The 12,281-nt window shown below is 39.8% G+C and overlaps 1 protein-coding gene across 1 annotated transcript; it reads left to right on the top strand.

Annotated features, from left to right (window-relative positions):
- Nucleotides 1–446: 446 nt before the first annotated feature.
- On the top strand, nt 447–7,845 carry LOC114160176 (cytoglobin-1-like). The gene is made up of 4 exons (XM_028042627.1): nt 447–596; nt 714–850; nt 5,742–5,973; nt 7,106–7,845. Exons 2-4 carry the CDS (start codon nt 714–716, stop codon nt 7,268–7,270), a joined length of 534 nt encoding a protein of 177 aa, XP_027898428.1. The 5' UTR covers nt 447–596; the 3' UTR covers nt 7,271–7,845.
- The last annotated feature ends 4,436 nt before the right edge of the window (nt 7,846–12,281 follow it).

A 12,281-nucleotide genomic window follows, 5' to 3' on the forward strand; every position in this document is an offset into this window, starting at 1 on the left:
AAAATTCCCCAACATAATCTAGTTCTAGTCTGTAACAGAGATCAGCAGTGCTATAATTACATTAGCAGTGCTATGTAAGAAATTGAACATGATTGCAGGTTAATCCCTTGGACAGTCAGCAACGGCTAACGGCTTCTCTCAAGGAAAAGTTCAGAGTGTGCCTCTCTATCTTATAATAACGCCATGATGTTATATTGCTTCCAATGCCCCCTCTCTGCATGCATGACATATCTGGCTCACCTATCATGGATTTGTGTCTGATCCCATTATGTTTTCATCACATAACACCTACAAAAAGTAAAGTGGACAGAGTGAGGAATAGAATGTAGCAGGGTGGGTGCAAAGTGGGAAAGGAGAGTGTAAAAAGAGAGACCAACAGAGGCTCCTCCTCGTTCGCCGTGTGCGTTTCTTGTGTTTTTCTCATCCGGCTTCTCACTCACACTCTCTCGCTCAGCAGAGGCTCAGAGGTAGGGAGCAAAGATTCTCACTTAGAAAGGGTGGAGAGAGATTTTTTATCTTTTATTTATTTCTCTCTCTCTCTTTTTTTTCTGTCTCCCTGAGAAAGAGACGCCAAAAAAAGAAGAAGAAAAAAAAAGGTAGAAAATATTGTGTTTATTCTGGGGGAGGGGTAGTGCCACCAGAGCCAGCCTGCCTGCCTGCCTGCCTGCTTGCCTGCTGCATGTGCTCAGCCTGCTTACACACTGTGTTTCCAGATGGAGAGGAAGCAGGGAGAGGTGGACCACCTGGAGCGCCCGAGCCCACTGACTGACAAGGAGAGGGTGATGATCCAGGACTCGTGGGCGAAAGTCTACCAGAACTGTGAGGAGGCCGGGGTTGCCATGCTGGTCAGGTATTTCCATCTGCTGTTTTAGGTTTTGATTAATGTGAATGTGGCTCTGTGACAGAGTGTGGCAAATGGGATGCTGCTGTTTTTTTTATTTTTATTTTTTTATCATTTTCTTTTTGCCCTCCTTTGCAACTTAGATCAGTTTCAGAACCATGAATTTGATCTTTTCCCCTCTCTGGAGCTCACATGTGTTGATGTGTCTGCTGGAGCCTGCATATGTACGACCTATTTTTCCCGGAAATACGAACAGATTCCAAACTGACGGGTTTTCCGTTCCTAGAATACAGCAGAGAACACACTTCAATACTAATGTTTTCCATGTGACAGCCTTATCTCTCACTATCTTCTTTGTTTTCTCATGTAATCAAAGCAAATCGTTAAAATCCATCATGGAAACATCTTTGGCTGTCCGTCCCTTGAAGCAGAGGCCATGTTTTGAATACCTGCCGCCACAGGACTCCATCACTCAGCAAGACCTTTAAGTCTTCCCAGAAATCAAAGGGCTTCGAGTTTATTTTAGCTTCTTTTATTTTAATACACTCAATCAGTCATTTCAGCAATTGAATTCATCTATTTATGGGAATCTCGCAGAGCCGTTGCAGAGACTCTCGCGGTCGCTGTCTTTTTTTAGCATTAGCACTGAAATCCAGGAATGAGAAACTGTTGCAAAAGTCAGCCATCTGCACGGATGTGTAGAGGCTTTTGACATTTGTTCATGTGTGACGGGATTCGCCGCATGACACGGCGTGCCTTAATAATCCTTTTTGATTGCAGAGGGACATCATGTGAGTGGCGTCATGCACCACTAGTCAAGGAACATATGTTTTTGTCATCCTCTCAGATTGCTGAAGAAGGGGACGTAGACAGCCTCAAAAAAGTATTCACACCCACTTCAATTGTTTATTTTCACAATTTCTTACATTAAGGTCTCAAACGTCTATGTATTGTTTTGCGATCCTATGGGGCAGACCAAAACAAAAGACAACTGTGACGTGGAAGGAAAAAAATACACACAGTTTTTGCAAGTTTTTATAGATAAAAATCTTAAAAGTGTGGCAGGCATTTCTATTCTGCCAGCTTTCACCCTCGATTGCAGCTTTTAGTCTTTAGCTGAATGTTTTGCCTACCTTTGCCCATAAAAAGTGCCCATTCTTCATTACAAAACAGCTCAATTTCAGTTACACTGAATGGAAATCATTTGAGCTCATACATTTACAAGTCTTGCTGTAGATTCTCAAGTGAATTTAGGCATGGACTTTGCCTGGACCATCTACATGATTACATGATGATTTCTCTGGCTACATATCATATCTAATCCTGATTAGACCTCAGAACAAGAGAACCTCTCTCCCGGTCTCAAGTCTTTTGCAGGTTTTCTTCCAGGACCATCGTGTATTTTAGTGCCATCCGTTGTCACATCAACTCTAATCAGCTTTTCCGTTCCTGCTGAAGAGAAGCACCCCACAGCATGATGTTGCCACTACCACGTTTCAAATTGATAATGATGAGTATAGGGTGTTAGTGTTCCACCGCATGTTGGCCAGAAAATAAATTTTTTTATGTTGTCTGACAAAATTGCTTACTTATTTAGTGACTCTTGTTCTTTCATGCAGCATTTATGTTTCAAAATGTAAAGACACGGCAAGGTGGTAAAGTCACTAAGGAACTAAATTGTTAACTCTTCAAAACACCAGAAGTCACCCAGAAGGACGTTTTTAATATAACCTTGTTTTTGAGAAGAAAATAATTATTTATATCCAGTAAATGGATGGACTCTTTCTTATATGCGTCCAGTATTTGCTATGAATCCAAAGCAGAAATGCATTAACACCGTTCAGTGATGTGTTTATTAATCACAAGTTATGCCATCATTATAAAATCCCTGGCCTTATTGCTTATCTTATATTTTCCTAATAACATGCAGCACTAGCTTACAGGCCTTCACGGTCATGTGGTATAGATCCAGAGATTAAATACTTCACATACTGACTCTATTACTACTCAAGCAACACTTGAAGGCAAAACACTGGTTGCTCAGAGTAAAATTTAGAGGTAGTCGAATTATAGGAGACTGAATACAAATGCACATCAAATGTTTCATTTTATTTTCTTTTTTTTCAATCTCACATTTTGAAAACCTTGTGCCATTTTCCATCCACTTCACAAATCTACTAATTTGTGTTGATCTGCTACATAAAGCCCCAGCAAAATCCACTGAGTTTTATGGCTATCTCAAAAAAAAAGTTCAACAGTTATTGATACTTTTTTGAGGCACTTCACCTTCAGAAAATTCACAAAAAGTGCCTGAATGAAGGTTAAACATGTTTAGGTATGACTTCTTTTCAGTCCCACATTTTCCATCCTTACATTCCATGTACAAAGATCCTCTACAGCAGGGGTGCCCAAAGTCGGTCCTCGAGGGCCGGCATCCTGCATGTTTTAGTTCTTTCTTTGGTGGTAGTAATAACCTTTTCAGCATGTCGGTGTTCTTCTTAGGCTTTCTAATGAGCCATCATTGGATCCAGGTGCGTTAAACCAGGGAGAGAACTAAAGAATGCAGGATGTCGGACCTCAAGGACTGACTCTGGGCACCCCTGCTTTAGCCTTCAGGAATTTGAAGAATGAATATTGATTGGAAAACCAGGCCTTGTGCAATATTCCTCTAGGCAGTAAGAAATACATCCTGTCGCTCTGCCAAAGGACCTCGGCGCTAATATTAATCCTACAAAATTACAGTCTTTTTGGCTCGCAGATAAGATCGACGAGCGCAAATCACAGAGCTCCCTCTCTGAAATTAGAAGCTGTCTTCAATTCAGCTCCTCAATTATTCTTGAGAAACGATAAGGAAGGATTAAGAGTTCAATGACCACAGAAAATTCTAATTAGGCTATTTATATGCATGCACAGGTCATGCAATTACAAGACAGAGAGATTAAACACTGTCGCTCCTCATTAGTTTGCAGCAAAACAGGGACTATGAAGCGCCGGCATTTTCAAAGCTTTTCACCCATCTGAACTCACTGAGCGCACTCTAACTTCCTCCCTTTTCACATGTAAAACCCCGATATGTAAGCATATGTGTCAGAGCTAGCAGAAAAGAAATATTTGCTTCCTTTTTGTGTAAGCAGTTGCAGAGCTAGGGGGAGACGGGACATCTTGATTTGATAGCCAGCAACCAGATGCTTTGGCCCTCTTCCCAGAACTGTGTGAGGGCGTGAGCTTTTAGGTTCCTCTTTGCAAAATTCACTGTGATACCTCCGAGGGTCAAGCGGGGATGTAATTAAAGAAGACATCAAAGTGACTATTTGTTCTTTGAAAGGCCCAAGTTGAATCACGTTGTGCGAATGAATAGAATCTAGACCTGGAACTTCTGTTGAGACAAGAAGGCCACCTGTCCCTCAAAACAAAGTGAAGAAAAATATACGATGTAATCATTGCTGCAGGTAACTTTGACTGTTATAAATGTACGGTAAATCAGACGACCCTGACAGGGGAATTCTTCCAAAAAAGCAAGATGAAGTTTATAAGTCTACCCTTTTACCCTATTTCTACCAGAAACTAACAGAATATCTAGCTGTTGGGACCGTGGTTTGTACTATTGTTTAACAGCTAGAAAGTTGTCGGTCCAAATCATGCTTTCCATGCTTTGTCTGAGCAGTGGCAGATATTTGCTTTGGTTCTACAGTTTCCTCTCAAACCCCAGAATAAGGCTTTATAGTGCATATAGATTTAATGGTTGTAAAAATTGTTACTCTGAGTTGGTCCTGTGGTGAAAAAGCGCTCTGTCGAATTTGTACCAATTGCCATAATTTCTTCTCAAGTTGTCTGAACAGGATAAAGTGGCTACAGAGGATGGATGGAAGAGTTCTGAGTGAAAATATTTAGCTTTGGCTTGTAAAAATCTGAACCTTACAACAAAAAAGTTTTTTGTTTTTTTTCACTTTCCACTTCAGTGGCATAACAACACCTTTCTGCACACCTAGCACCTGCATTTTGGGATCTGTCTTAGATTGTCTTGTCCTTATTGTTTTGGACAAGACAAAAATAATGTAATGAGTGTGGTGACTCCCACCCCAATGCACATGTACTGTACAAACAAAAGGGGCACATCATGAGCAATGCATGCAAAGACTTGACAGGACTTCCATGTTTTCACATAATGTACTCTGCTTCTTTATGTTTGGACCTGCATGATATTTCTTACATGCCAAAGTACATGGCAAAAAATAAGTAATGTGACAGCATCTATACCTTCCTTTAACTAACTGTCAGGTTCAAATACCCTACACACCTTCACACAGACACAGACAAAGGAAAAAGAGGCAAATGAATTAGAATTTGTTACTTAAGGAGAGAAAGAATGGGGAGCGATCGTTTTGGTCTCCAAACTTGCTCTGATGTCCCCTCTTTCTCCTCCTTTTATTGTAATTTGAGAACCCTGTTCACATAGATTAGCAGCTGCTAATTAGGGTAGGGGCAAACAACAAACCCAGCTGCTAACACACATTTATCTATCTCTTCTATACAATGCAGTGTTCTATCTTTCTGCATGTGAAATCTTGCAGTTTTAGTATCTCTGGGTCACAAACTTTGACCCTTAGCCTTTGGGTGTTTCCCTGTCAGGCCAGCTCTCCGGAAGTGGCTGGTCTTTACTTCCACTTTGGCATGCTTATCTCCTCCTGCAGACATGACTAAAAATCACACTTTCTAGAAACAAACAGTCCAACAGTTCACAAGGATAATGATGAGTATATATGAAATAAAAAAACATTTATAATCTAACACTAACTTTAGCTGGTTAAAGGAAAACCTTAACTAGCTAAAGGAAGACTTTAGCTAGTTAAGGTTTTGGACAATGTCTAAAATTTTCCTCTAATGTTCTTCTTCTTCACAGACTGTTTGTGAACTTCCCTTCATCCAAGCTATACTTCAGCCAGTTCAAGCACATTGAGGACACAGAGGAGCTGGAGCATAGTCCCCAGCTCAGAAAACATGCCCAAAGAGTCATGAATGCCCTCAACACGTTGGTGGAGAATATTGACGACTCAGAAAAGGTGGCCTCAGTGCTGAAGCTGGTTGGCAAAGCCCACGCACTCAAACACAAGGTGGATCCAGTGTACTTCAAGGTAAAGACTGTATGAATCAAATCAAGACAAACGGTGGGCATGTAAAACAAACGGACTAAAATATAAAGAAAGAATCCATACAGCCACTTGGGTGGCTGTATAGATTTGTAATTGAGATGTATTTTATTCAGCTAAGGCTGAAATTCTGGGTAGAGAGAAAATAAAGTTTACAGCAGGTATTTACATGCAATGTATTCAATGGTGTACCCTTTATTTTCACTGTTTGATTTTATACTAGACTAAACATTTTCAGTTTTATGTTAGATAGTATTACCAGATTTATTTCTATATGCTAAATCTCAGAATCGGTAGCAAGACAATCTTTTGGGAAGAAAGCATTTCAATCATTTTCTTCAAAGACAGACGTTTTCATATATTTCTTTTGTTATTAAAATAATGCCCCTTTTGACTTGTGTGCCTTGGATCAAACTTTTTGGGTTTTCCTTCCACTTGCTTCTCACAATAGTTTACTGAATTTTTTTACCCATTGCTCCAGACAGAATTGGTGAAACTGCATAAAATTTGTTAGCCACCTTGTGTACGCAAACTTTTTCTGAACTTCCAGCAAATTTTTCATTGGATTGAGATCAAGGCTTAGTGATGCCCACTTCAAAACATTGATTTTACCATATATTTGTTGTACATAAGATAGCTGGAAAATATATTAATTCTGGTCTGGATTCCAATTTTTCATTACTTTTTTAAATTACTTTCCTTTATTCTGCCACTGTGATGTCTTTCTTGTTTGTTGTACTTGTTAGTTGTGTTATGTGTTAATCATGTAAAGCACTTCAAACTGCCTTGTTGCATAAATGTTCTTTGCAAAAAAACTTGACTTTCCAAATAAACCCAGTGAAGTAACTGGGTTGTTCCACTGGGTTATTAGTATTACAAGCTAATAACTCAGTGCAGAGCTAAAATATCTCTGCATGCCTGAAAAATGATCACAGAGTGGGTTTCCCATGTAAAATAAGAAATTGGTGAATGGCATGACTGGCTTTCTTTGACTTCAATATTCTGGAAGCATAATTAATAACAACAGCTGCGTTATTAATGATATTTCAAAAGCATCCTAAAATGTCAAACTCTAAACGCCACTTTGAGGTAAATCACTTGTTTGCGTCCTATTTAGATCCTGAGCGGTGTGATTGTGGAAGTCCTGGGAGAAGAGTATCCAGAGGTTGTGACGCCAGAGGTGGGTGCAGCATGGACCAAGTTCCTAGCTACTGTCTGCTCTGGCCTCAAAGCCGTCTATGAAGAAGTGGGCTGGACTCAACAATCAACCTCCAGTGGCTGAAACCTGTACATTAGCACACCTCTAACGGGGATCTTATTATCGCTTTGCAGCTTTATGCAATAGCAATCAGATGACTGTAATATGACAATGCAGTTTGTTGTTATCTATGATAATCATGGACAATGTAAAATACATAAACAAATCTAGGAACACGTACTGTGCCCTTTTTATAGCTAGCATTGTGTTTGTGAGAGAAAGAGAACAACCCTTCCCCGTGATTGTTCTCTTTCAAAGACTAACCCATATAAGATGCAGAAAAGAGACGGAGTGGTAGATAAGAGGTCACATTTGACTCGGGTGTGCCTTCTATTAAATGTGTCCATGTAGAAACTGAAATGTAAACAGGAGTCTTTCGAAATGTTCAAATGTTTTACAGATGTTCCCTGTTTTCACACTTCACTTACTCATGTCGGTTTTGCTATGGTCTATGAATAATGGAGGATTTCTACATTTTCAACAATAATGCTGATGATTGTACTTTCCCCCCCCCCCCATCATTGAAACTCACATTTGTATGTGTTACTGAGGATACTTTGAAGTAAACAGACAATAGAAAACCTTCTGATTAAAACTCATAGTGTTATTTATTTATTTATTTAAATTAGCTTTTTCTCGCTCACACAACAACCCTTCATACAGGCTAAAGGGTTTCAAACCTGTATGACATTTTTGAGGTGCTGCCACAAGTCTAGACTTTGACTAGGCTGCAGTTTTCATTTTTGCCTAACCGAAGCCTTTTTGAGTCAAAGGTGACAGAGAGAGTTAAACACATGGATCCATCAATCACTGCACCATCCATATGCCGAAGCAGGATAACAAGTCCAGACCACCTACTGGAACATTTTCTAAATACTTTCACTTGTGTCCTATGAGTGTATAAAATGTAAAAGTTTTTTGTGGCAAATATGAGAAGGATATTTGTGTTGTTTAGTGGTCAGCAATGGTTTTTGTCCTACTACTCTCCCCTGGATGACATTTTCTTATTGAATCAAAAAAAAAGACCCAGACTTGGTTCTGTGTTTTTTATTGTTTCTTCTGTGTTCTCCAGGACAAACCATTGCTACTTTTGTAGAAACTTTAGTTGGCTGACAATATTTTTGCCTTTAGTGTATAATGGGTCTCACTCTGGGTAAGTGAGTGTGAACACTTTTTGAGATTTTTCAGCCTTCTTCATGGCAGGTTCTATGAGATATTCTTCAAACCTGGCAGTAGTAAGGCTGAGATGTGGCTGATAACAGGGAATTCGTGGATAAACAAATTACTTTTTTACAATGGGCGACGTTGCCTGTGGTGAAAATGTTGCATGTTTCACTGGCCAAAAATAAGTTGCCAGAGTAATGTTCAACAGTACCGCACTCTGACCTTTTTAACGTGCATTAGATAACTTTGGGTGAATTACGGTTGGAGGACGACGGTTGCTCAAGTCATTCAAATAAGAAGTTGATAAAGGAACTGTTCAGTTTGTGTTGTTAGACTGAACACAATTGATCTTTAATCACAGGGTTTGTGAGTTGTCAGAATGCTTTGCGGATTGTGTGATATGTGGGTGTGTTCAGAAAACTGATAAAAGACTTTGTGAAGCTTGAATTGGTCAGAGCCGCGCCCAGACAGCATAGGGATCTGACCTCCTTACTGCAGCAAGCAATAAGGGCGGGGACTCAGAACAACTGTTTTAACCATTTGAGTAAAAAGGTTTTTCCATTTCAATAGCTTTTTTACCCATACAAATAAAGTGTCATTAAAAAGCACTTTTTAAATTTACTCATATTATTTTTGTCTAACATATTTTTTTTGAGGATGCGAAACATTGAAATTTGACCCAAAAAAAAAGCACATACTAAACTTCCCTCCCTCTTAGTATGTAATTAATGTCTGTCTTGTTTAAAATCAATATTACGACCTTATGACAAGCTCCAAGATTTATTCATTTTTACCAATGCATGTCTAGACAAAATACCATTTAAATGTGCCAACTTTTTCAATGTCACAATTTACATTGTGACACTTTTTGAAGCCTTTTTCGAAAAAGGCATCCTTCCTTGAATGAAAATGCAACATCAAGCTTGATTTGGCTTTCTGTGCTAACCACACGGTGTGGGTTGTTTTCAGAATAGCAACACAGCATGCTCTGTTTGCCCTCTAGCCCTTCCAGCAAGAACCAGCCTGCTCCTTGATCCTGGCTAATCCTCTGTGCTAATCTCCCCCAATCATGAGTGAGAGCCAAGGCAGGAATAGTCTGACTGTTACAAGTCCCAATCTCTGTCCTGTACCATTCACAACTTTCAATGGGGTAAGACGTTTTGGTGTTCCAGACCAGCAGCAGGCCCCAAGGCCCAAGACACTTTTTGGGGTAGAACCATGTGCACAACCATGATGGTCCTGACCACTATTGCTGTCATCCTGCGGCAGAGGTTCTCCAATAAAATCAAACCGTGAGTACTGGTACTATCAACCTTTTAAATAATAATGTCATTATATTTAGTCCTTGGGGTTAGAGTCTTAGTTTTTGATTTTTTCAACTGTTTATTATTTTTTTCTTTAGACTTAGACACAAGAAAAGAAGCACTGTATAGTTAATAGGACTAATTACGTAACATGCTTCCAGCGAGTTCTGAAGACTCACCCGTACAAGAAACATACAAAACAAAATGCATATGTGTTGCATGTGTGGGAGAAAGTGTGAAACAGAAAGAAGGGACTTATCTGCATCATTGATTTGAAATAAGTCCTGTGATTATTTAAGGGTTAGCCTTGATCAATAGCATGTGGATTAAGTGGCTGCCTTCATAACAACCACGTATTCCGGCTTTTCTAATGGGAAGATGAATAGAGGAGAAAATAGCAGAGCTCTCGAGTTCATGGCTACTAATTGACTCAAAGTGCAATCTTTCCATCTCCCCCCAGAGCCTACTTACCCACTCTCCAAGCAATAGCAAACAATGACACGTGGCTATGGCACCGTGGAGCACGGCAAACATCTGGCTCGCACAATTAGGAGCTGATAAAAAAGGATCTTGTTTTTTAATGAGGCCTTCATCTTGCATCCAGCTACTTTAAACAAAAGTGAGAGCAACATAAAGCAGTTTTTTTGAACCACTTTAGACTAAGACAAAGAAAAAAAACCTGAAAAGCTGTAGATGTCTGTCAGGTTCAAACCCTATAATACTTTGACACAAAGACACAAAGAAGAGTGACAACTGATTAAATCTCAATCAATGAGAAAGCAAGGAGAGAAAATAACGAGAGTGTTTGCGCCAGTCTCCAAACTCACTCTGCCTTTCCTCTCCTCCTCTTTCCGCTACTCCTCTTTTCATCTGAAATTTTAGAGGCCCTGGTTACATCTGCTTATCAGGGGAGGGGAAAAACAAAATACCCAGCGGCAAAACACACAGTCAATCAATGTCTGTTCTAGACATTGAAGTGTCCCTCTCAGTATGCTCAGTCAGCTGATTCCTCAGGCGTGGGTCCTGTGACCCTAACGTTAATGACTCTTACTTCCTCTAGTTAGTCAGCCAGTGGTCACTCTGGCTCCAGGGTGTTTCTAATTTGACACACACATTCCAAGAACAGACGTAGATTCTCACAGTCCTAAGTATTTATATTTGTAATTAACATAAAAACCTATCAATGTCCCGAATCTTTCCTCACGTTTTCTTCTTTTTTTTTTTTTTTTGCTCTGACTAGATTCTGGGAATTTGTAAAACCTTACATCAGTGAAACGTTTTAAAAATATATACAGATTTCTGAATTTCCAGTGTATTTGATTGGAATTTCATTCAAAAGTTTGAACGTCTCACCGTGCAAAGTTCAACTTATTATCCGAAGATAGATAGATAGAGAGTATGGCACAATTGCAAACCTACCAAGACATAGCCACCACCTTAACTTACAAGAAAGAGAAAGAGAGCATCAATCAGAGAATCAACAAAAGAAGCCCATGCTGACTCTTGAAGAGCCACACAGCCCTACAACTCAGGGGACAGATTTTGTTGTGCTCATTACACATCTGGCCTTAATGGAAAACAGGCGAGAAGAAAGCCTGCTTTGTTGTGACAAAGCGGTTTTCTCAATAAAAGTCATGCTGGGGTCACAGCAAACATGTTTAAGAATCTGAGTCAGTCAGATTAGACTCAACATGAACTTTTTGGTCGACGTGTAATTTGAATTTACGTAGAGCAAAACCGCACCACGCTGCTGGGTGGCTTTTCTTCAGACAAGGCAGGGAAGCTGCTCAGAGTTGATGAGCAGTGGATGAAGCCAAATCCAGGACAATCCTGGAAGAGACTGCAAAAGAGTAGAAACTGGGACAGAAGTTCTGAGTCTCCAGATGTGCAAAGAGACATAGATCAAAAAAACGTGCAGCTGCAACTGAACTGAAGAACAGCTCTAAAAATTGTTGACCCAGAGGAGCTGAGATGAACTGAACTTTACAATGAGGGGGTACTATGTTTGCATTATATCATGTACATGTCCGTTCACAGGCAGAATGACAATGCTGATATGGAAATGCCGTACATGAAGAGCAATGGCACAACGGAAACCCCACAATGACAACAACTAAGGGTAAGAACACTAAAGCAAATCAAAGCAATTCAGTTTGACCGCAACATTTTGCAACAAGACACTTTTCTAGTTTTAGTTGCTTTGTAGTGTTTACCGTCTGAAGCATTTTTTCACTGGTACTGCTGCTTATTGTTGAGCTTTCTGGAGAAGCACAATCAAGCAAGCCAAAAAAAAAAAGGTGGGCAAAAAATTGATTTTGATGAAAATTCAAAGTATAACGCATTCAAGACACCAGATGAAAACTAAGAATGTCTGAGGGGTGCAAAAGTGGAGCACTGGAGTATGACGCAGAGGCACAGAGGCATAAAAAACCCTAGAAGCCTGCCCCACATTTGGCTTTTAAGTTCTACTAATGTTGAATGATTTAGAGGCCGAACAACAATCCGTCGTCTCTTTGCGGGGTTATTATAAATGCATTACCTCACTGCCACCACACTTTTAAACATAG

The sequence above is a fragment of the Xiphophorus couchianus genome, chromosome 16 (assembly GCF_001444195.1).
Source record: "Xiphophorus couchianus chromosome 16, X_couchianus-1.0, whole genome shotgun sequence".
Classification (NCBI taxonomy): Eukaryota; Metazoa; Chordata; class Actinopteri; order Cyprinodontiformes; family Poeciliidae; genus Xiphophorus; species Xiphophorus couchianus.

Excerpts from the sequence above, each read along its gene's own strand:
- LOC114160176 (XM_028042627.1), top strand. The coding sequence starts at position 714 with ATGGAGAGGAAGCAGGGAGAGGTGGACCACCTGGAGCGCCCGAGCCCA. Across the intron at positions 851-5,741 it reads GGGGTTGCCATGCTGGTCAG|ACTGTTTGTGAACTTCCCTT; the intron begins GTATTTCCATCT and ends TCTTCTTCACAG. Across the intron at positions 5,974-7,105 it reads TGGATCCAGTGTACTTCAAG|ATCCTGAGCGGTGTGATTGT; the intron begins GTAAAGACTGTA and ends CGTCCTATTTAG.